This window comes from Podarcis raffonei, chromosome 2 (assembly GCF_027172205.1).
Source record: "Podarcis raffonei isolate rPodRaf1 chromosome 2, rPodRaf1.pri, whole genome shotgun sequence".
Classification (NCBI taxonomy): domain Eukaryota; kingdom Metazoa; phylum Chordata; class Lepidosauria; order Squamata; family Lacertidae; genus Podarcis; species Podarcis raffonei.
Genome location: NC_070603.1, coordinates 24,398,143 through 24,424,480, shown reverse-complemented (window position 1 = coordinate 24,424,480; position 26,338 = coordinate 24,398,143). Strand labels below are relative to the sequence as shown.

General features: G+C 40.2%; 1 protein-coding gene across 6 annotated transcripts in view; it reads right to left on the bottom strand.

Annotated features, from left to right (window-relative positions):
- The window catches only part of CEP112 (centrosomal protein 112), a 217,310-nt gene that overhangs the window by 116,808 nt on the left and 74,164 nt on the right, over positions 1–26,338 (bottom strand). For all 6 annotated transcript variants that reach the window (XM_053375363.1, XM_053375358.1, XM_053375361.1 and 3 more), the window contains 2 exons: positions 11,106–11,241; positions 4,067–4,174 (listed from right to left, as the gene is read on the bottom strand). In XM_053375363.1, the coding sequence (XP_053231338.1) occupies positions 4,067–4,174; positions 11,106–11,241 (244 nt within the window). The remainder of the gene's footprint in view (positions 1–4,066; positions 4,175–11,105; positions 11,242–26,338) is intronic.

The following is a 26,338-nucleotide window of genomic DNA, read 5'->3' as shown; positions in this document are numbered from 1 at the left end:
AAGACTCTTGAGAGTCCCATGGACTGCAAGAAGATCAAACCTATCCATTCTGAAGGAAATCAGCTCTGAGTGCTCACTGGAAGGACAGATCCTGAAGCTGAGGCTCTCATGGCCACCTCATGAGAAGACTCCCTGGAAAAGACCCTGATGCTGGGGAAAACTGAGGACACAAGGAGAAGGGGACGACAGAGGACGAGATGGTTGGACGGTGTTCTCGAAGCTACCAGCATGAGTTTGACCAAACTGCGGGAGGCAGTGGAAGACAGGAGTGCCTGCCATGCTCTGGTCTGTGGGGTCACGAAGAGTCAGATACAACTAAATGACTAAACAACAACAACAAACACATTTAAATATAGATGTATTAGAGGAAATTGCCCCTAACATCAATGGAGGACAGCATGGTGGAGCTGTGGTGCTCACCTGACCTCCCCTCTGGCTATGTCACTACTTTATACCAGACAGAGTGGGGGAGTTGTAAGGCAGCAGTAAAGTGCAATAACATTGGTGGAGACAATTCAGTGCTCTTGCTGGTGTGTTTGCATTGTACTGACCTCATTGTTCCTGCTCTTTCTCTCAGAATGCAGCAGCAATTTAGCTGGGACAGTGCAGGAAAATTCAAAAGATGTGGTGTGTAAGGAGATGGATTCTAACGAATACCTGGGATTTCTTTGCCACTGATTAAAACCTTGGCAAGTAGGAGGGGAAACTTGTTGGAACTACTTTGCAGCTCTCACTAATCCTGAACTCCTGAACCTTGGCCCTTGTTCTCAGATGCATAAGAGTGGAATGTCAAACACATAAGTCACAAGGAAAGAAATGGGACTTAAGCATAATAATAATAATAATAATAATAATAATAATAATAATAATAATAAATTATTTGTACCCCGCCCATCTGGCTGGGTTTCCCCAGCCACTCTGGGCGGCTTCCAACAAAGATTAAAAATACATTAAAATGTCACACATTAAAAACTTCCCTAAACAGGGCTGCCTTCAGATGTCTTCTAAATGTCAGGTAGTTGTTTATCTCTTTGACATCTGATGGGAGGGCGTTCCACAGGGTGGGCGCCACTACCAAGAAGGCCATTTAGCATTTCACCTTTTCTTGAAGGCATCTATAGGCATTGATCCAGATATCTGCTTGTATGGTGGCTCCATTCGCTTTTAAAGAAAGCTTTTGTATCCATTGAGAAATGCCTTTGCAGGCACTTTCTCTCCCCACAGGGGATGGGGAAAGGTACATTTGGGGTAACATATACCCCTTGGATTATGGTTACAGTGTTGAGAATCAAATTATACACCTGGCATATCTTTGTTTGAGAAGTTTGGAACAGCACCCAGGATTTCCGAAATTCTAAATACTGCATATTTATACATTCAAGAACCTGTGGCTTTTAATGAAAGCGCTTTCAGTCAGTACCATCCAGAAGGTGTTTTGTGTAAATTAAAAGCATTCCAAACACATGCACAAACAGCAAGAGAAGTATATAATATATACACATACACACCATAACAGTTTTGTGTGCTGAGGGTCTTTTAAGCCTGACCCAGGCACTGAAGCCGTTTCAAAGGCAGGAAAAGCTGCTGCCTTCTCTGTGGTGTCCAATACCTTTGAAGTATCTAAGGCAGCTGCTCCTGGCAGATAGGAACTCTTGTTCGTTCTCTCTCTCTCTCTCTCTCTCTCTCTCTCTCACACACACACACACACACACTCACACACTTTGTTCTCCTTACAGCTGGTATATTTGAAAGACCAACTAAACTAAGTAAAAGCGAAAAACAAAAAGTTTCTCTTTTGAAAAATGACCTTAGTAGGTACTTCAAAGGAAAGTGACAAATCTGAAGCTGAATGTGAGTGAGATGTCTAGCTGGCACCAACAAGGGCCTTGCCATCATATTTTGTTGAAAGAAGGACATTTCGATGAAGAAATATGTAGAGGTCTTTAAAACTGACTCTCAGACTCAGATTGTGTCCTACTATAAACTCCCTTTGGAACGCCAATTCCCAATGTTGACTTTAGCCACTGTTAAACCTTATGTGGGAAGCTCCTTTTTTAATGGTGCACAAGGATTTAATTTTATATTACTTTTTATATTCTTTGCTGTGTTCTAAGGTGCCCCATGCTCTGATCTGGACACAGGATGGAGTTTTAAATCTCTGACATAAATAAATCAAGCAAGGTTTACCAGTCTAACCAGAATATTCTACCACTATATGGCACCAGTAACCATCTTAGATTACTTTTTAAAAGGATTAAACATATCCACAGATATGTCTGTCAATAGCTATTTATTATTGACTTCCACATCACAGAAACAAAATAGCTGTCTGAATACCAAGTAATGGAAACAAAGGCAGGTTCACCCTTAACCTCACTCCCTGTGAACCACCGGCATCCAGCTGACTGATGGTCGAATTAATAAATTATTATTTTTGCTGGATACAAATCTAAGGGTTAAGGTTATTTAATATTTTGGTATTTATATCATGCTCTTCCAGCAGTAAGTACCCAGAGTAAATTACAAAAAAAGGGAAGAAAGAATAAATAAGCTAATACGTAAATTCATGAACATGACCAAGGACTGCTGTTTTTTAACCAAACATATCACCAACATTTTTGCAATCAGGATATCAGATTCAAATCTCAATTGATGATCAAATTTTAGGGCAATGTCCATTCTGGAAACCACACATCATTCACAACTGTCCCATTTAGAGTGCTGAAATCCTTCATCAAGTCTTCATCAATAAAGGCATCTAAGATGTTCACATCATGTTTTTGGTCCATGCTACATGACTGAAGTTTTAGCTCCCAGAAATCTCTTCCTGGAAAAAAACAAAACAAACCACCCACCCTTCTGGCAACCTATGACAGGCCCCTCCACAAAAAACCACCAGGCTATTAAGCTAATTTTCTGCTTAGCTGATAAATCCTTAGAAGGCCACATCTCCCCCACCTCCCAGTAAAAGCTGGTCCACCAGCATCTCCACAGCAAAGACATGAAGGGTAAGGATGGAGTACTCTTCCTATCTGTTTCATTTAGGCAGCAACTTACTGCAGCTGGCATTATATTGAATCTTGGATAAGGCTAGTGGGGCTGGGGACATTGCACTCCAGATGGAGAGAAAGCACAGAGGTCGCCCATGATGTTCCATGATATCATTTGAACATTCCAGGCTGAATATTTCAAAGCACAGGCTTTGCCTTGGCAACATCACTGTATCACCTGAGGCATCTTATATGTAATGCAGAGGAATACACTACCTGTTTTGTCTTAGGGCTCAATTATAACTCACTTTAATCAACATTTTGGAATGCACTCTTTTACCTAAAAGGCATGACAACCTTCAAGACACAAATCCACAACAGTGCTGCAGAACCTGACTCCACGTAACGCATGAATGAAAAGTTGGTACCATTAAAAGGGATATTTAGAACCTGCGGAGACCATGATAAAGTTCAGAAATATTCAGAAATGACTCGCGCTGAAGTTATCTTGTAGTTTGTTGCCAAAAAAGGCAGCATAAAAGGAACAGAATGAACTATTAGTGTAAAGTTTTAAAGAACAGACATCCAAGCAGGGATGAGAAAAAAGAATTTAGCATTAGCTCATAAAGAAGATTTCATGTGAAATTTATATAGATATTCTGGCAGAGGGGCAACTCATGGTTTGTTTTCTGCCAACAAACCATAGTGTGAAACCATAGCTATTGGCTTACAAACATGGCTTGCTTTAACTATGAAGTGATAATATGGGATTTAAACAAAGGAGATGAGTTTCGAGTTCAGCAAACCAGGGTCTGGAATATGTTGAGATATAGCAATATACACCAAACACAATTTGAAACCTCTGGAAATAAATAGGAAGCCTTTCTACAAGTGTAAACAATAGAAAAGAATGCAAACCTTGTGTTAATGAACTGCCTGTGAAACTTAAGTCAACAACATCCAATATTAATATTTTTTAAGAAGAAAATGCAAGTTGGGCCCAGCTGTGTCAAAAGGTAAATGCTAGAGGAGTTGTTGTTTATAATATGTATTTATTTTAAAGCTAGCTAGCTAACCTGTTGCTCATATCTTTGCTTGAGCTCTTCAAGCTGCCAGGAGAATTCTTTTGACTGCTTTTCACGGAGAGATTTTGATCTGCTTAGATCTGCTTCCACTCTTTCCATCTAGAAAGTAAGAGACAATATTTAACATATATAAATTAGTTATTTCAAGACAAGACACTGCTGATAACAGTTCTCCTGCCATCAAACAGCTTAAAATGGTCCTGCAGCATTGTTGTGTGTTGCTGAGGGTGATTCAAGGATACAATATCTGTAGTGACAAGACCACCAGAACAATCCAGTTAAAATTTAGTAATTTTCACTGGGAGACTGAAACAAGTGCTGAGCTCTCTCCAGTTTTGCATCTGATAAAGTGGACTCTAGCTCATGAAAAACTGAGGAATAAATTTTGTCTAAAATACTTTGTTGCAGCATTTAATTTAAAACAATGGCAGTTTAAAATGCTGGACTTTGGCTGGAGAATAGTCCATCTTTATTTTCCTCTCTCATGCAACTGTGTTTGAATTTCATTATAAATGTGTTTGTCTGTAATAATTAAATGCAATGCTATATACTGATTCTGAAAACAGTCATCACCGGGGTCATTATATTTGCACTCAGGAAAGACTTTTGCTTAAGCTTTCCTGGCTACTTACATTTTTTTTATCTTATAGACTACATGACATGACTTGCTTGCTAAATATACCTGGATTGTTTAACCAAATATTTGCCTGTTTGCCCTTGCATTCTGAATGTGATAATACAGTTCAACGATACAGTTGACATTATTGTATGTATGATACATAGAAGTGGCATAGAAAATCCAACAAGCAAATATCATCAACAAACAAATATCATCAACAAGCAAATATCATCAACAATTTGTGCATGAAAAAATGCATGCAATTATAATCTACAGTATTTCCAGGTAGGGAAAAGATCCCTATCTGGAAATCTGGAAAGCCACTGCCAGTCAATTTCGGCATCACTGTGCAAGACGGACCAAAAGTTCGACTCTGAAAAAAGGCAAGTGATGTTCCTAATTCATTTCCTAATTTAGTTATTTGTATTATCAGCATAGTGGTCAGATTTGTGTCATGCATGCTTCCAGAGACCTAAATTAAGCAGAATCATCATCCTTTCTATTTCTGATGTTCAGACTATGAGTGCCTTTGTTTACGTAGCCAAAAGAGAAGCATCGATGCACAAAGAGGGAGGTGTCAGCAGGCTTTTTTTCACAATAGTAGAAAAAACAAATATGGGGGGGGGGCATTTCCAGGTAGCGGATGGGTGCTAAAACTAATGACATCAGAAGCCTCTAGAACAAAATCTACTGAAAGCAAATAAAAATTGTAGGCTAAATAGAGGGGGCTAGATAAAAATATTTAGGTAAATAAATGAAAAAGATCACTTGCTAGAAGATATCTAGAAAGACATATACAAATGGACATCCAGAGAAGCTAGCTTTTAGGAAGTCTCATCTGATAGGAGGAGAACATCATGTGCCCCAAGTTCCAATTCATGAGCATGACCTCAAGATGAAAAAAGACTATAATTCAAGGTAAATGTTTGCTCTGTTTAGAATCATAGGGAGCAAGTCAGATGTTGAAGAGAGAGGGTGCATTGTATAGCACCTTTAATTTTGTCTTTGCTTAGCTGTGTAATTAAACATTTGAGACTCTTCGATTTTTACTACCACTTTGTGCTCAATATTTTTAGAAAGGTATTCTTTTAAAAGAAAATGGAGGGACCACATCCTGTGTTGTTTTTGGTTTCTGCTAACTGGACTATGAAGGTTGATGCAACACTATGTTTTTTAAAAAGGGGTGATGAAACTAGGGTTTCGCAGGAGTAACATCCCATAGTAACACTTGGGAGGGAATAGCAGGGGCATGAGATACTGTGACTGAAGAGTTCATAGTCTCAAGAGATAAAGGAAGGCCAAGATTATAAGAAGTATTATCAGAGGTATTTAGCTGGAAGATACCCATAATCCCTCTGGCGGTGGTTGCTTGGAAGTACACATCTTCTGCCAGTAGTGAGAAGATAAGGCGGGGGGGGGGGGGAAATCTGGAGTTCTAATAACGTCACATTTCAACTTGTGCAGAATTTCCGTCCCCAGTTAGAACCACTTGTTACAGTTATTTGCTATTTAGTGATAATCCTTGTCCAATTTAAATACCACACCTGTTTATAATTATTATTTTGTCTTTTATTTGCTTATGTGCATTTATTGACCACTCTTCCCTGTGCAGTCTCAAAGTGGGTTACACAAAGGGTTGTAGCCAACCAAATCACCCTGTTGCCACAATGATTTCCACCTGTGCAGTGGGACGCCTCCCACCCCACAATCTGCTCTGGAGGGTTGGGGAACTCCCCAGAACAGATGAAGGGGCATAAGGAGAGGATAGGGAGTAGAAGTCCTATTGCACAGTTGAAAGTCCTTGAGCTAATGACATGACTTCTTGAATACAACTCATACAGTTTAAATCAATGATGGCCAAACTTGGCCCTCCAGCTGTTTTTTGACTACAACTCCCATCATCCCTAGCTAACAGGACCAGTGGTCAGGGATGATGGGAACTGTAGTCCCAAAACAGCTGGAGGGCCAAATTTGGCCATCACTGGTTTAAATGAAAACAAGTAAGCCATACAATACTTAAACCATCAGTTAGGCCATTTCAAACAGTAAGCAAAATGAGCAACAACAGTCTCAACAGCTATTCTCATCTTTCACCTCAAAAAGGTGGACTTGGACCCACTGATGAAATGGGGAATACCACATGTGTGCAACCCTTGGCTCCACAAGATAGAGTAGAATGGGATACAAATGTGATAAAGAATGTATTACACATTAGAACAAATTATGTAATAGTACACACCCCAGTCCTCAGACCCACATAAAATGAAGCTTAAGGACATATGATTGCATTTTCCCACATTCTTCCTGTCTTTTTCTGTTATCGCCATACTTCCTTCAACTGTTGGATTTTAGATAACGACCTCTTTTTAAAACTAATATTACCCTGGGGGAAAATGCGTATGTGGATGGCACTGCATAAATAAAAATACTAATACCAAATCCCTCTCTAAAATAAAAATGAAAAGTGTGGCCTGGTCGTCTCGTTTGCCAAGACTGACAAGCACTAGAGCTAAAATAGTGGGCAATATTTATACGATCATTTCTTCCAGTACAGTAGCCAATTATTTCACTTCCATTTTTTATTTGTTTCAGATTAGGTTAAGCCATCATGAAGTCCACAGTCCACAGGCAGCACATCAGCTGTGAATTGCTAACTGACCACATCAGGAAACCAAAGAAAAAGTTGATTTGAAACCACCCATCAAAATCACCCTTCACAAATAAAGAACACTACAACAATCAATCAGTGTTCTCGAAGCCACAAACATGAGTCTGACCAAACTGCGGGAGGTAGTGGAGGACAGAGGTGCCTGGCGTGCTCTGGTCCATGGGGTCACGAAGAGTCGGACACGACTAAACGACTAAACAACAAACAACACAACAATCAATTGTGTCATAAGTGTCTGTTTGTGTGCACAGAAGAACACAGATGCATCCCAGGCCTTCTTCAAAGGATTTCCCCACGCAGCTCCAACGGTGAACAATACAGTGGTACCTCGGGTTAAGTACTTAATTTGTTCCAGAGGTCTGTTCTTAACCTGAAACTGTTCTTAACCTGAAGCACCACTTTAGCTAATGGGGCCTCCTGCTGCCGCTGCGCCGTCGGAGCATGATTTCTGTTCTTATCCTGAAGCAAAGTTCTTAACTTGAAGCACTATTTCTGGGTTAGCAGAGTCTGTAACCTGAAGCATATGTAACCTGAAGCATATGTAACCTGAAGCGTATGTAACCCGAGGTACCACTGTACATGCATCATGTTTCGTGATATGTTCAAACTTTGGCAATGACTATATTCATTTAACTCTGGCATGGTTCAGAGCAGCAGAATCAAGGCTTAAGGGCAGAAATGATGTGGAGAAATTATCAAAGCGCAGAAATATTCAGCGATGAACTGGGCACAAACAGAGAGAAAACACACACACTTCCATAGCATTCTATCAACAGCCCCATTAACAGACATCTGATTATTGCGACAGCCATGAGCCTTGGCAAAATAAAAAGCAGATGGTAACAATATCAGAAAGCCATAAATTATATAGTCTAATAAATAAAATATTGGTTATAGTAACTGAAAAATCCACAATATTGTCCACACTTACTTTCTCAATAAAAGATTAAAATGAAAAAATGAGGATATATAAAAGATATTGTGTCGCTAAAACTTTATCTTTATGCCATCAATAGCTACATAAAAAAGAAGATAATTCTTTCTGATACAACATTGTACTTTGAACAGAAATTTAAGAATATAAAAGCCATGGGCTTAGAACTGCAACATTTTACCATGTTGATCCTTTTTGCATGCACTGCAGCAGAACTTTAAGGTTTAACTGAGCTCCAGTGTTTATTAGAACAAATGTGAAGTCTACCTTAGCACCTGGACCCAGGCTATTTAGCACACCGAATCCCTGTGACCAATAACCAATGACACAGGTGGATTTAATCAATTAAAAAATAACACCAAAACACGACCAGAGCGAACCAGAGAAGCGCACGGAAACACCGTTTACCTTCCCAGTGGAGTGGTACCTATTTATGTACTTGCACTTTGAGGTGCTTTCAAACTGCTAGGTTGGCAGGAGCAGGGACTGAGCAACAGGAGCTCACCCTGTCGCAGGGATTCAAACTGCCGACCTTCTGATTGGCAAGCCCTAGGCTCTGTGGTTTAACCCACAGCACCACCTATGCATACACATACACACATACAGACCACATAACACATACCCTTGTGCAAACAGCCATCTCTCAGTCTCTCTTCCACACACAAATACACACGCACCAATAAATACACACACCATTTACAGCCTTCCCCTCTCCAGCGCAGGAGTTCAGAGGGCTGGAAACCCTGTCTTTTGCTCTGTGCAGAAGAATATACAATGAAAAAGACAGGGTTTTCACCCACACCAGCACTGGAGTGGAGGTAAATGCTGCATTTTACTCCTAATGAGTTGAAGTAAGGGAAGAGATATGTAGAAAGGAGCTAAAGGGCTTCCCTTCTGGCCCACCCCAACCCCCCAAGATCTGCCTATTGAACACAAACATTTGAGAAGGGCAAACCCATACATGGGGGGTTTCACAGGAATTGAACCTGTGCATGAAGTTCTAGCTCCCAAAGAAGTCTATGCATATATTGTTCTCAAGCTTGGACGTCCACAGTCAACATATGGACATTGGGGTGGGATAAGAAATAGCACGACCTTGGGAGCAAAGACAAATTAACATGTGAAGGAGGGTTGCTGTTTTGCCCAAGCACTACCACCAGTGGTCTCTGGAAAGTTCTAGACGATTGGGTCTTTAAAATAGGTGTTTTTCCTGAGTGTTCTTATGGGCAGCCAAATGTTGTTGCTGTTGTTGTTTAGTCATCTTAGTCGTATTCAACTCTCTGTGACCCAATGAACCAGAGCATGCTCCCCACTACCCCTCAGCCAAATATGACTCCTTAATTCAACAACTGTAACTGTGATGAACATGGGTGTGGGAGCTGCTGAAGGAATCAGCCTTAGAACTCAGTATATGACTGAGTTCCCTACACAGTACAGATGTTTCCAAGAAAAGAGACTCTCTTTATCATAGGTCTATTCAGTGCTTTTTTCTGGGGGTACGCAGGGGTACCCATACCCCTAAACATTTTGTGAATTTAAGTTTGGCCTCATTGAGGGGAAGTATTTCAATATGAGTAGGAAAATGAGAGTACCCCTAAACATTTTTAAAGGAAAAAAAAAAGCCCTGGGTCTATTTATTTTATTGGGTTTTTTAGAAAAAGTTTGTGGCTTCTTCAGCAGCTCCAGAGTGTAGACTATGTGTACTCCCCAGTGTACAGATTATCTACAAGGGGCTGGCAAATATGATGTTCCTTCCTACCAGGGGTTCCTTTGTGGGGGGAGAGGGGGTGCCTCACTGCTCTTCCATCCAACTTGGCTTCTTTCTGCCCAACACCTAATATCTGGAGACACCATCTCCTGCAGCTATCATTTTGCCTCCCATTTTTTTCTAACTTAAAATTAAGCTATTTACTGGTTTCACAAGTGTACCAATATACACACACACAACCAGTGAACCACTGAAAAAGGCTATATTGCACTATACGTATATTGAGACAAATACTTAAGAATTTCTGGAGTAATTGCACTCCTGTTTCACATTTCTCTCCCACCCATCACTGATATATTGCCGTATCCCTGTGTTTCCACTGGCCCATAAGAAATTGGCTAGGAAATCCTTCCTCCTCTCTACCCCAGTGGTACAGGGTTCCCTCAAACTCACACAACAAACAGAGCCTCACATGACAATGGTTTCCTCCCCCCTTCCTTTTGTTTTAAAAATATATCACTTGCCATTTGCCATGCTTACATGGCCCTTTCTCCATTTCTTTTCATTTGCCTTAAACAGTCATTGTGCCGTGGCATCCGAGGGAATACCTATGACCCTTTCACAGGAAATATTGTGCCTTACCTGCACTGCAAGACTGAAATTAAATGCAAGTGGCTTCAGTAATGAAGTGAGGAGAAAGGTTTCCTACCATGCCAGACTTTCACATTATCACAACAGTGAGATTGGCTAGATACATCTAAAGTGAATTTTCCATTAAAAAGAAGAAATAAGAGATGTGAAAAATGGGAGCTAAGATGCAACCCAGAACAAACTAGTATTTTATTCTTGGAACTTCTGGAAAAAGCCCTAATCAGTAATACTGCTACGGATAGTTTTATAGCAATGTCAATCCTGGCTTTGTTATAAAGATAAATCAATGGCTAACATCCTTTTTTCTGACTTGCTGGCAAAGCTGTTGCATTGTGAAAGAGTTTGATGTAGCACTATCAAGTGAAGTATGTTTCTGGAAATATAAGATGAGAATATGCTTCCCCACTGAGACAGATAGTTGCAGAAAGGCTGGCATTGTGACCTCCTCACCTGCTCTTTCATTTCAGCATAGACTTTTTCTGAGTTCAGCTCCACCTGCCGCTTAAACTCCTCCAGGGCAGCATCAGCCTGCTGGGCATGCAGCCTCTGTACCTCCATCGCCCGACTCAGCTGCTCCTCCTTCTCCCTAGAAAGTCAGAGAAATTTTCCATAGTTCAAGTTTCAAATAAAAGAACATGTGCGCTTGTGTAGAAGAAAGGCCTTTAACCCTATCCATTTAAAGTAGTACTCAGGCTTTAATTTCCTGTCCATGGTTATGCCAAACTTCCCTTAGCAATACTTTGAAGGAGAGAACAACAAGTTGGATGGTAAATCAACTTGTATAAATCAGAGATTATTTTCACTTGCTCATTGAGTAGTAGTAGTAGTAGTAGTAATAATAATAATAATAATAATAATAATAATAATAATAATAATAATTTATTATTTGTACCCCGCCCATCTGGCTGGGCTTCCCCAGCCACTCTGGGTGGCTTCCAACAAAGATAAAAAATACATTAAAATGTCACACATTAAAAACTTCCCTGAACAGGGCTGCCTTCAGATGTCTTCTAAATGTCAGGTACTTGTTTATCTCTTTGACATCTGATGGGAGGGCGTTCCACAGGGCGGGTGCCACTACCGAAAAGGCCCTCTGCCTGGTTCCCTGTAGCTTTGCTTCTCGCAGTGAGGAAACTGCCAAAGGCCCTCAGCGCTGGACCTCAGTGTCCGGGTAGAACGATGGGGGTGGAGACGCTCCTTCAGATATACTGGACCGAGGACGTTTAGGGCTTTAAAGGTCAACACCAACACTTTGAATTGTGCTCGGAAACGCACTGGGAGCCAAAAAGAGCCCAAACATAGGACTAGGCTCTTGTGCAGGTTATTTCACCTTCAAATTTTTCAGCTGTACCAAGGAAGCTTAAGTAGTGCAGCTTTATTGTACCCCATAGAACCCTTTTCTTTAATCTTCCATTAAGTAACGTTAACACATCATCCAAAGATATTTAATCAAGAAAACATTTGGAATATATATGCCTGCATTGTTACAGTATATGCCTACATTAACACATCAACAGAAGTATATCCCCTCCACCATCTCCTCTAAGAAAGAAAGAGGATTACTTGCTGCCTGGTATACGTCAGATTATTAAGTATGGAGAACATGACACACATTGGGATCTTCTCAAGTCAATTTAGTGAAAACTCTTAATGCGCAGTTATGATATCAATTCAGCATTTGCATGGGTGACACAACTTATGCTTCAAAAGAGTATGATTATCCCAAGTCACTTTATCTTAATGTCAAACAGTGAACACTAATTTTTAAAGACTAAAGATGCAGCTTTCAGGAGCATTAGAAACTGAAGTATCACAACTGACCAAAATATGGTCTTTTTCAGAATTATGCACCAGGTTCTTATTCTCGTAACAACCTTTGATCTTGGTATGATGCATGCAGCTGACATGTTTTAAAGCAATATATCATTCCCTCTATTTCCAAAGTTCAGAGGTAGGTGTAGATTCTTACATATCCGAAATCGCACCATCCATGCACAAAAGGGCAGGTTTGGAGAAACTCCAGTGTTTGCAGACGTACAAAAAAGAATGGAAGGAAACAGTCCAAAGTAGCCCAAAGATGACTGAATGTGCTCAGGGGACACTGTATGCTGCTTGCTGGTCAGGGGGAATGGAAAACTAGGTGCTGAGACCAGAGCAACTTCCTAGAAGAGAATATGAATAGTTGGCTGGAGCACCAAACAGAAGCACTCCACATTTGTTCATGAATACAAGCATGCCTATTTTCAATTCTCCTTGTATTTATGGTATAAGTTATTGTTTATACTACATTTCCTCTCAACTTCTCTCTTATATGTGAGTATTCTTAGGTGGTGGTGGTTTTTCTTTCAAAAAAGACTGCTATTTTGTGAGAATAAAACGAATCTGATTTTTACATCCCCCCCCCCCAAATCTAGGACTCATACCTAACTTGCTTTCTTTATGGTTTTAATATAACAATACATGCGTGTAATATATTTATTTTATGTTTATTTTATTCAGAAAGCTGTTAACCCTTTTTCTTTATAAACTCAAAATGGCTGACAAAAACAATTATACATAAAACAGATGCCTGCTTTTGTTTTTCCAGATTTGTATATTTGTAAATAAATTTCTCTGTTAGCTTTGCCTTTATATATAGCAAAATTATTACTTTTTAAATACATTTCTGTTTCTACAGATCTGCATACTGACATATTTCTACACTGTTATGAAGTCACAATGATCTACTGTAAACATATCAAACTGAATTTGATATAACTGACAGGCTATCTGTCATCGGGGTGTGTGTGTAAAAGATTGATTAAACTCACAGGTTATACATTTCCACAAAAAAGGCTCATAGGCATGTAAACTCTAGAATAATTTCCACTAGGGTTAGATAGAAGTTTTGAAAGGTTTGGAGTGTTATTTTTTTTAAAAAAATAGTGATCTATGTCTTCTAAAGGGATGCGGGTGGCGCTGTGGGTTAAACCACAGAGCCTAGGACTTGCCAATTGGAAGGTCAGCGATTCGAAACCCCGCAACGGGGTGAGCTCCCGTTGCTCGGTCCCTGTTCCTGCCAACCTAGCAGTTCGAAAACACATCAAAGTGCAAGTAGATAAACAGGTACCACTCCGGCGGGAAGGTAAACGGTGTTTCCGTGCTCTGCTCTGGTTCACCAGAAGCGGCTTAGTCATGCTGGCCACATGACCCGGAAGCTGTATGCTGACGCCCTCAGCCAATAAAGTGAGATGAGTGCCGCAACCTCAGTGTCGGCCACGACTGGACCTAATGGTCAGGGGTCCCTTTACCTTTACCTATGTCTTTTAAAGATAGTGGTTAATTTTAGCTTTGGCTGCACTACCTAGAAGGAAGTTCCACTGAATTCCGATGTGTGTAGAACTGTAGTCTAACGCTGCCATTCAACACCCCCCCACACACACACATACACACACTTTGTGTGGGGCTGGACTGTGTGCAGTTTTTTGTCCCACCCACCAAATGGGAAGGTAGGCAGAAGGGCTGCTGGTGGGTTCCCCACTAATAGAAACCTGTAGAAAGTCCTGAAAATGCCCCTTTTCATGAGTGCATCACACCCAATTCAGGTTGAATTCTGCTCTAGCTCCAAGCTGGCATTGTTATTTGCCCCCACTTTCCTCCTGGATGGTGTGAGCAGCAGGGCTGCTTATACAGTGTTGGTTCCACCGTTCTGTTAAGCACTGCCAACTTGCAAAGCCAGGGTTTTGATTGCACCCTTACCAAAGATGAAAAAGCAGCCTGCTGCAAATAGCTGTTTAGGAAAACATGTACTTGTGCAGAGTCATCAACATTCAGCCCGCTCAAAAGAAAACAAATAAAAACAGAATAATAGAACTGTATAATAAAGGGACTCTGAGGACCATCTTGTCCAGCCCCCTACAATGATGGAATATGCAGCTGACTCATACGGGGATCGAACCTGCAACCTTGCCTCCTGTGAAACCCTTTGCGTTGAAGGAACACAGAGAGGCGAACACAAGCTGCCGATGAACCGAAAACATGACATTCAATGTTATTGCCTTTGAATATGCAAAGTAAGTTTATCTTCTCAGACTGTTGGCTGATACTTACATTATCTAAACCAACCAACGCACTCCATCTTACTCTCTGTGATAACTGCATTGAAATCTGTTGTGCTTCAGGAATCTGATTTCATTTCTGATGTATTTCAACTATCAACCTCTTGAGAAGTTGCCAGCCAGGAATCAGCATCCATTGATTTTCCAGGGTGCAGAAGCCAGTTCTACATCTACAGCAATAATTTGTAGTTCGCAACTTTCCCCCTCCAGGATATTGAGAAGTGTTGTTTCCATGAAGCATTAAAATATTCACTTTGAAGGTCTCCCTCCCACCCCCGGCATTACTTGTTGCAGTGCCCAATACAATACAGTTACATCACTCAAATCCCTTAAAAACTGAGCTGGCATGAATATTAAAAGCACGAATTTAATCTTTGGCCTCAATTTATTTGTAAGAAAAAAAATTCTTTCATCTCAATGTATAAAGGATATGGTTACAGAATTAGCAGAATTGCGTAAATAATCTCCATTTAAACATGACTATGAAGTCTAAATAACAATTTAAGGAAGAAATGTACAAATAAAGTGAGAATATGTATTCTAAATACTTGTCTTAAGTGTTTAAGCTATTATTTCACTTCCATCTCTCTTCCAAAATATAAAAACAACTCTGTACAGAAGAGATAATACCAAAATATTCACAATGAGATCAACTAAAACTAGGGGTGATCCAATGGTTGGTATACTAATAATCTCAGAATATATTTGTGGCTTACTACATGTCAAAACACAAACAATTACTTGTAATAACCACCGCAACTCAACAGTAACTTTGTGCATAAGGTAAAGGGCAAATCAATTAACAGAACAACTATTTCAGCATTTGAAAAGTCCTCTGGAACTACTTGCCATTTGATATCACTTATTTCAGATATTAAAAAGCCACAAGAAACACTAGGGAGATAAGAAGACCTTGCAACTGACTCAGTTGGTTTAACAGGTCCACAGGTTTCTGTTAAAAACCCAGTAGATCAAGCCAGCCTTATCTCTTCCCCCACTTTGCCCTAAAACACCTCGTAATCTGAATGGATTTATGCTTGACTGGTGTATAACTTTCCCAACACAGGATAAAAGTTAAAAACTTTATCAGGCAGAAGATGGTTTTGCACTCCACTCCAGGGACAAGCTTTATGAAATACCAATAAAACTCGCTAGCAAGAGTATGCATTACAAGGAAAATCCTGAGAAACTTTGTTCAGGAACTTGATTTCTTCTCTTAGACTTTTTCAATTTATTTATACCTCTCAGACAAAAAACACACACACCACAAAACCTCCTGGGTATTCTAATTACTATTCCTGCCCAAAAGAAAGGGAGCAGCCTCTGCAGGTTTTAATAAATCAAATAAGAATCATTTTTATCTTTTGTCTTAAGGTACGTAGGTACTTGAAAGTATCAGGAGCTTGCAGCATTTGTCATTTATTTCTCAATCCATCCCAGAGACCTACAACGACCCACCAAGCTGCTTAACACAAGCCACTGAAACATCAACCTAAACCTGGATGATACACATATTCTGACAAAAATAAAGAGGAATAGTGGCCGTCATGTTGCTAAGCAACAGTTACTAAGCCAAGGCTACCACTGGAAATTCCAGGTACGTTACAGACAGAAGAGACCTGTGGCTGTAATGGAAGTCTAGAAATAAAGAGCCACTGCAAAAGGAAGAGGGCGTATCTTCACATTTCTCGGATTTGGGAGACAAAGGAAAAGCCCATTTTTCTGCAAACTATTTCCACTCTTCTGTCTTGGTCAAGGACCATCCCATCCAGCCTTACTTTCTCCCAAGAAGCTTTCCATGGGAAGGAACAATTCTATGTTTCTTTTCTTAAGGACAATTGTAGAATAAGGGTTTGGGGTAGTCCATTTCTGTTTTGGTATCACAGTTCCAAAGTATACTTCCAGAAGAGCCTCATCTTTCTCCGACTTTACTTAGTGATAGGGAAATGATGATCTAGCTCCTGTACTTAAGACTTGTGCACATCTTTAGTATCTCAACATGCTCCTGAGATGCTACAACTGCTATGTGGCTGAATAGACTGTAAATTAGGAGAGTAAAATACAGCAGCTTCCATCTAGACATTTAAAAGTGTTTACAAACAGCTGTAAATCTTCTGGGAAGTAGCCAGTTATTTTTTTCCTGCAGTTTATTGTATTATACATACAAAATATTGTGGGTTGTTGTTGTTAGGAAATACATTGAAAGAAATCATACAAATGAGCTTATAAATGACACTCCCTATATGAGGTTATGGAAATAAATCTGAAAGATCTGTCAGGCACCTTGATAAAATATTACATATGAAAATATTCTGCACCCTAGTCTCTCATCTTCCTGACTTCTTTGCATCTTCAAAAGAACTGTCACAATCAGTTCTGATATTATATATTCTACTATTCTAAGGCAGAGGGATGTATGTCTTCTTCTCTAAAACAGGCCAATATGAATCACCCAACATTATTAGAGGGCTTTTAACCATGGAAATAACTGCGGACATTTGAACTTCTGGCTGGTGAAAAGATTTTTAAATACAGAGTAAAATATGTTTATTTTGTAGGGTATAAACAGATGTGCCCTTGGGGTGGGGGCTTAAACTCTTATTTGGAAACAGACTCTTGTTCCCACTTCTAGGGATGTGCACTGGAACACATGTATCCTCAAACATGCCAACATTTCTGTTCTCATATTGCAGAACACACAAATGTGAACAAAATGTAACAGCCATCGACTGGTGACTTAAGACACATTTTCAACATTATTTATGCTTGCATGACAAGAAATTCCTGCAGGATTCAGAAGAGTCCTGCTTCTCTACTCTCAGTGTACTGTACAGGACTGTTTCCACATTGCTTTAAAACACAGTTATGCTTAACTATGACTTAAAATGAATGTGCAGAATGCTGGTGCATGTGAGCAAAACAGTAGCCATTTTGCTCCTTTCCTACTTGAGCTTCTACTTCGCTGTCTGGAGGGAAGCCATGGTTTGGCTTTGTGTTACATCCAAACTCTGGTTGATGAGTTTGTCTCCCTGCAAACAAAACATGAAGGTTGCTTCTTGGCTTGCTTCTCGTGCTTTCTTTGGGGGAAAGAAAGCACAAGCCCTCATTCAGGCGTAAGCCAAACCATGGCTTAGCTCCCAGTAGCACGGGAGGAGAAAAGCAGCCACAAATTTAGCCTCATATACCAGCATGCTATGGGACGCGGGTGGTGCTGTGGGTTAAACCACAGAGCCTAGGACTTGCCGATTAGAAGGTCGGCAGTTCGAAGCCCCACGACGGGGTGAGCTCCCGTTGCTCGGTCCCTGCTCCTGCCAACCTAGCAGTTCGAAAGAACGTCAAAGTGCAAGTAGATAAATAGGTACCACTCTGGGGGGAAGGTAAACGGCGTTTCCGTGCGCTGCTCTGGTTCTCCAGAAGCGGCTTAGTCATGCTGGCTGCATGACCTGGAAGCTGTCTGTGGACAAACGCTGGCTCCCTCGGCCAATAAAGCGAGATGAGCGCCGCAACCCCAGAGTCAGTCACGACTGGACCTAAAGGTCAGGGGTCCCTTTACCTTTACCTTACCAGCATGCTATGTTTCACCTTTATGCCACAACAATGCTTAACTGTTGTTTAAAGTGATATGTAAACCAGTTTACAGACATGTGCATAGACAACATACTAGGGCATTCCAAAGAAGGGAAGTTCTATTTGCACCGTCTTTATCCAGCTTTTCCTCCCCACTGAGCCACATTATCTTGGAGCTCACAGAAACCTGACCAGACAGAGGATGAGATTATGGGCACCCCTTAGCTCCCCAAGGCACCTTCTTGGCCTGCCACACTGACTCAGTACTTCTCAGGTTCATGTATTGAAGAAGGAAGGTAGAAACAGGACACCACTGAGCCATATGAGCATCCTTCCACGCACAAGCACAGCATCCACATGATGAAGGACTGTATCCTTCATATTTGTGCTATTTTTCTTTAATTGTGAAATAAAAAAACCAGACAATAAACTGCATAATTAAAGATAAGCCTTTTTATAACTATCCACTGGAGTTAAGATGTAATTAAATACATTATTTAAGCAGCAGTTATCATAATCAAAGAATGGCCATCTTTTACAGCAAAAAAAATTCCCAACCATATGGAATATGTGCAGAATTACTATTTTTGTTCAGAGAAGAGGGAGGAGGGGAAGAGACAGTGTGAAGTCATTCAAGCAGAATGATAACTAAACCAAACCCAGATCAAAGGAATAAAGAAGAAAGGCTGAAATGTGAAGCTGAAATATTTATTGCCTTCAAAACATCATCCCTGTCCTGTCCCTGGGCACTTTAATATTGTGAAGTTGCTAGAAAGCATTCTAAGTTGCATTCATCACTGCAGACAAATGAACCCAAAATTTAAGGAGACAACAGGCTTGTTCATTATTCAGTGGTTCTGAATCTAATATGGAATTTCTTGTTTAGGGTGGAAGAAAGCAAGCATTTAATTGAAGAATTGTATACAGTTTTGTGTATTTCGTCATGTTAACATCAAATAAACTGTATGCAGCATTTTTAGTACTAAACTAAGCCACAACTGAAAACTGCTTTGGTATTATTATTAATATTAGCATATCAAAAATACAAAATTAAAAGTACATAATCCCCATATCCTATATACTAATAATGAATTAATTATCTGAGCATGGATACTTTTGCAACCAAAACAGCACCATCCATGCACAAGAGAAAGGTTCCAGCGAGCTTAGAGGTACTCAACAGAAGAACAAAAGATCTTTAAGCAGGCAAAACCCTGAAGGGCACCCCAAGGAAGACTGAGCATGTTTAGTGGGCAATAAATGCTGACTGATTGTTGGTTGGGTTGGGGGACTGGCAAATGAAAATATGACAGGAGTGGTAATAGAATGGAGAATTAGAGGAGAGCAGCCAACTGGCTGGAACAATGAATATGGAGACTCCACACTACAACTTAATATTACAGATCTGACTGGTCCATCATAAGTACATAATTGTGAGTTGCCATCAGTACAAATTACAAATCTACCTGCAGCATTGTGGAAACAGTTTTAAAACAAAAACAAAATCCATAAGGGAAACATTCAGCAATTGATAATAAACATAATAAAATAGCAAATGCTTCAGTTATTCTGATATCCAGTCTCTTCTAATAGCTAAGATAAAGCTCTCTTGTTTTTGAGTGACCATTTCTGTATTATCAACAAGTTTGTTAATTTAACCATTCCTGTAGGAGTCTACACACTGATGACAGTGAACTCCAAAATCCCAAAGGCATCCATAGGAAAAGATGGAAAATAGTACTTCCAAATTGCAAACTTGATCTTTCAAGCCCTATTCAGAACAGGCTAACACCTTAACACTGGAACAATTTGTTTCTTAATGAGGAGCCATTATGTTTGTCCACATTCAACAGTCCATCAGGACCAACACAGCCTCCCCAAGGAGATCTAGAGCTGAATGTTAGGGGCAGCCTATTCCAGTTCCTGGGTGATCTGGGATAAAGCATCTGGGGCCATCAATATGTCAGCTTTTGCAAAGATACAGCATAGCCATTTAAAAGCAAATACCTTTAAAAAGGAGAGAAAAGTTTATTCACTACGGGAAACAACTGGGCTCCATTAGTTTAACTGACCAACGTGCTATTCTATAATGTTGATTAGAAATTGCTGAATGTTTCTCCTCCTAGTTTTTGGCTTTGCCTGTTTAAAATCTATCTTCACAATGCTGTTTGTAGGTCTGTTTGAAAACCAGATCTCAAAGGAAAAAACAACTATCTGACTTTTAGAAGACATCTGAAGGCAGCCCTGTTTAGGGAAGCTTTTAATATCTGAAGGACTATTGTATTTTAATATTATGTTGGAAGCCGCCCAGAGTGGCTGGGGAAACCCATGAAAGATGGGCGGGGTATAAATAAATTATTATTGTTGTTGTTGTTGTTATTATTATTATTATTATTATTATTATTATATAATGGATATAGAATATGGAAGAATTGTTAGGTGTTTTGATGTATGTTTTTAATATGGTATCCAGTTGTTAAATACAAAGGAGACAGCACAGAACCCTAGGCCAAAAGGTAAAAGCATTGAACTGCCATCTCCCATTGCTATCTCCTAGAATCCTAAGAGTCTGATACAGTTATAATTTCTGGATTGCTTATGAAAGCATCATGTTACTTACTTCAACCCCATTTTAACATATCAGCAGGCTTAGAATATAAGCATAGTGTGTGGTTTATATGTATCAGTCTAGGATGGCAAAGAAGACTTGTTTCCTCACCCTCAGCCCTACTGGAAGTGGCATTTACGGCCTTGGCAGGGTGATGGGGAAATATGTTGCTGTTTCCCAGCCTCAGCGTGCCAGACGGGGTGATTTTACTGCTCCTCTCAGCCATGTGGAGGGCTGGGAAACATGACGAGACCCCAGAGAGCCAATTACTTAGGCTTAGCTCCTGGTGGGTGGAGATCCCGGGGCAGACCTGGGTGAAGACTTTGTCCATCCAGATCCACTCTGGGAGTATTTAAGGCGAGCTGCAGGGGATTGGAAACCTCACAGTTTACATCCGGCTTTCCCTCCTACCCTCCCTTTATTGCACTGGTTTATGGGCTGTCCTTTCAGAAGGCAACAACCCTGCATTGACTTTCCTTTGGGTAATTTAGTGGCCACTGTTTTCAGGGGCAGGGAGGAATGTGCCCTACAAAGTGATTGTCTGTGTCTGCGGGCTTGGCCTACCTGAAAACAATCATCACAGCTTTATAGTGGAAGAGGCACTGGGTGGGATCTCTGATGGGGATGGGTGGTGGGGAGGGACTTCAGTTTGGATGGATAGCTTCCAATATGATTTTAAGGTTCTAGATGCATAAGAATAGTTGATAGGCACTGACATACAGTGTGAGCATGCAATACGTTCAGTTACAATAACAAAACTGAAGAAAACTAAATAAATTCTTCTAAAATGCTAGTTCATTTTACAGCATGTAATATTACTTTGTAACCATCAAGTTATTTATCATGGCGGTGAATCCATCACCTACTGTACCTATCCTGTTGAAGACACATCCACTAGTACATCTCTAAAGAGAAATCAAGTGCAGAAAGGTTTTTTAATTTATTTATGTTTTAGTTCTAAGCATCTCACTGGCATTAATAGGCCCTGTGGAGAAATAAGGCGTGGGATCAGTTTTGAAACAGTTAACGGGATACTTATTCTTTTAAATGGCGACTATAAAACAAAGGTTTCCACATATTTTCTATTTTCTGTTCATACTTTACGTTGTGCCCCCTAGAGTGAGGGTTATGTCAGCATGTTCACTAGAACTAAAGGAATGTTTACAATATGATGGAAACTTTGACTGCTTTGGGACTAAATGGTTTCAGATGCTCAGAGTACCAAGTGGAGAACAGATGCTTTTCCCCAATGATTTAGGAGTAGAGGAAGAATATTAAAGTTGGGGGGGGGATAATCAAACTCTTCAGCCCTGCATATATCATTGTTTTTAAATCACAAAGATCACTACTCTCATCATGATACAACTCTTTTAATGAGCAGAGTACTTAGCATCTATATAATGCCACGAACACAGTATTGAGCCCCTATAACATATCAGCTTTGCCATTCCATGTTAAAATGTTCAGAAACTTGGTCCCTGTGTTCAGAAACCTCAGCGTTCCTAGATCTGCAGGATAAGGACGCCAAAACAATTGTGACACCCACACTCAATAAACAACCTCAACATTCTCCAATTTAGCTATGGAGGTTCCAGAATCTCAGGGATTCACATGATACCGTCCTGGTCTGCAGTGAGACAAAACAAGGTCTTCCTAGTCTTCCTGGTCTTCTGCAGTAGAGTCCTCTGAGTCAGTACCGTATCTTCAGGCTGGGCGTGGGGTGTGAAACTCTGGTTCCTGACATATATAACAGTGAGTAATTAAAGAGTGGGCATACCCCTTGCATAGTATCTAGCGGGATATTAATTCAGGCTGCTCCATGTTCAACCTCTGGCTTTCAGTTCTAAACCACAATCTCAAATGATTTGGAAGCTTCTTCCTACAGAAATGTGATGTGCTACCCAGTGGAAGCAGGAAGAAAATTGAATCTTGCCATATAAAATTTCAGAAGTGACTTCATGAATGACACATTCCCTAAGCCACAATTAAATAACATTAAAGTAGACACCACTTCTAAAAAAAATGGCTCTGTGCAAATCTTCCACAGGTTATCTCTGATATTCATTTATGCAAAAAATGGCAGGTCTGTAACTAGCAATATGGAAGGCAAGTCTTATCCGATATCTTCCCTCAGCATTCTCATACACACTTACAGTTTAGCCCATTTCCAGCTCTGTGTCTTGTCTGGCTTGGAAACAGAATCACCAAACCTTATGGATTGCCTCTGAATCTGCTTAGCCAACAAATGGCTCTCTATGAATTTTGCACCAGTAAAATCTTAGCTAATTCTGAAAGAAGAATATTATAAATTTTAACTATAAGCTATTTATAGTTGATGTCCAGGGCACATTAGATCAAAAACACCAACGCTAGTAACACAAGATAAGGCACATGGGTATGCAGGCTGACATGTCAAAGGACAATTTGTGAAACTATAATACTAAAGGGGCGGGGGGGGGGAAGCATTCAAAATTCTAGAACTAACAGACAACATAAAAACTGCCAAATTGCTGGGTCCAAATGGAATTCACTCAAGAATTCTCAAAGAACTCAAATGCTGATCTTCTGACAAGAACAAGTAACTTGTCCTTCAGAACAGTCTCCATACCTGAGGACTGGAAAGTAGTCAATGTAACATCAATTTTTTAAAAAGGGACGGGGGATGGAGTGTCCTGGAAATTACAGACTGGTCAGCTTAACATCTTTCCCAGGGAAACTTGGTCGAGAGGGCGATTTAAAAACAAAACAACCAAAAAACCCAAGTGTCAGAGATGAGTTGTGAGTGCTAGCGGAGATAAGAGTCCGGGAATCCAGCCATATTTACAAGTTTTATTGCTGCTTTCATGCTATTTACAATCAGCTTTGAAAGTCCGTTCCGGTCATGGCAAGCCAGTTGCCTCAACTGAAGTTGCTTTCAGTTTTGCCCAGCATAGCCACCTCCTAAGCCCAACCCCCCTCCTTCCTCTCTTACGAGAGTGGCTTAGCCCCGGAAGTGCCTCCTCCCTCTCAGATTCATTGCCTCCTGACAGCCTTTCGTCACCTTCCTCATCCGAGGAAGAACCACTACTAATTAATGGAGGTTTGTCCATACGTTCCCATTCTCTCCCCTTTCTCTGCCTCCCATTCCCTGACACCAAGCATATAGAAGAATAAGTCTTACAGAAGCAGGACCAGCAGGGTTTCCACAAGGGCAACTCCTGGACAACCCATAAAGCTGAATGTTGGAAGATTCAAGACAGATAAAATAAAGCACTTCTTCATGTAGCGCATAGTTGAACTATGGAACTTGCTCCCACAAGAGGCAGTGATGGCCACCAGTTTCAATGGCTTTAAAAGAGGATTAGAGAAATTCATGGAGGAGAGGGCTATCGATGGCTGCTAGTCATGATAACTCTGGACTTCCTCAACAGTTGGAGGCAGTGATGCTTTTGAATACCAGTTGCTGGAAACCATTTTTTTGGGGGGGGGGGAGTGCTCTTGTGTTTGAATCTTGCTTGGGGGTTTCCCACAGTCATCTGTTTGGCCACTATGAAAACAGAATGATGGACCAGATAGGTTCATTGGCCTGATCCAGCAGGCTTTTCTCATATTAGAAGTTAGGGAATGTTGAGTTCTAGAAGCAATGAGGTTGCTGGTTATCATACAATTTGATTATGTATGTGACTGAATTCTTCTATTAAGCTCAACATGATGTGTTCAGGTACTCGTCATATTGATGTACCACAAAGATATCACAATGATTTAGACATATATATCATACAAAGGGTGATAATTCCTAAATAGATGTCAAGACAACTTTAATTGAAGGGGACAAGCTTTTTGATGAGCGATGAAGACATTTCAGGAGTCTAATGCTGTAATATGACAAACATCTTGTTCATATGAAGCAAGACACGCCAGGCAAGCAATTACTGTAGAAGTTATGTAAGTCTTGCTGCCATTACCAACAACGGTGTTATCAACTTTTCTCACAGTCACAATCTACTAAAAAACAACACCTCAGTAAGCACACTAAGCATTCAAACCCTCAGAAGTAACCGAAGAACCACATTACTCCCAACACATATTGTTACAAAGAGACAAAATTGTTTTTTTATTCATGTATTCCCAAAGAACAAGACAATAAATTTTTAAAAGTATTCTTAACGGGCTATCTTATCCAAATGATCATAATTTCATACCAAATTCTGCATATTGTGGAAAATAAGTCTCTACAGTATATGATACAGTCACTGAGATTTTGTAAAGCTTGACCTTCCAAACACTGACATTGTGCAAAGCCTTTCATTTTAAACAAGATCTGATCAGATGTATACACTGAAGAAAGAGAAGTGGCACTACCTTCTTACATAAAACAAAATTAGAATTAATTTAAAGCAGTTGGTGGGTGAGCATTCGCTCTATAACATCAGAACTTGCAACAGCTTTAGGCTTGGCTACCAAGACAGGTAAGGAAAGTAACATAAAGGTTCATCACCATAATCTCCATCACCAAACACTTGACCATAGATCACATCCACATATGCTTTTGACAATTTAATGTGTGTTTGAAAAAGCTTCAGCGCTATTCTTCACCCATTTCACTCACCAAGCTATGTGAGTGTCAGTGGAAAATTATGGCCTATGGATAACATATTTGCAGAAAACAACTACAATCAAAGCAAATATAGTAACAGTGCAATTCTATGCAGGTCTACTCATAACTAAGTCCCACTGATCTCAGTTAAGGCTTCCTCCCAGGAAACTATGTAGAGCAGGGATGGGGCACCTGTTGCCCTTCAGATGTTGTCCAATTCTTGTCAGCTCCAGCCAACATGGACAATGGTCAGTGATAGTTGTAGTCCACAATATGTAGAACTCCACAGGTCCCCTTTCTCTGGTGTAGAGGATTGCAATCAAGTTTGCACTAAGGGTAGAGATCACTTTGAAAAATAATATCTGATCTTACACGAGAGTAGTGTTAAGTGAAGTAACTCTGTAGTCCCCGGTCCCGGTCCCCCCCAATTGATAGATCACACCAACGCCTTACTGTGGAATATCAGTTTATTGTGTAATTAAGCTGAACAGGATACAAGAATGAAGTGTATTCCTGTTCTGATATTTGCAGCATACACATAAGTAGGTTACTCATGGAACTGTGCCAGCCCACTAGTAGTTGATCTGCCATTCATGTAGATCAATCAATGTACCACAAAACCTATCAGGTCCCTGTGCAAAGATCACCAGTGAAAGAATGAGAACAGCTGGAAAAGTAAACGAATGACAGCACTTGCAAGTCACATATCGGAAAACAATATCCCTGTGCAAATAGCTTAGACAACTATCAGATCTTAGAATCACCAATATTACACCTAACATTTCAGAGCTGACAGCAAAGCAGGCTATATGGAACTAAATTATTTGCTAATGTA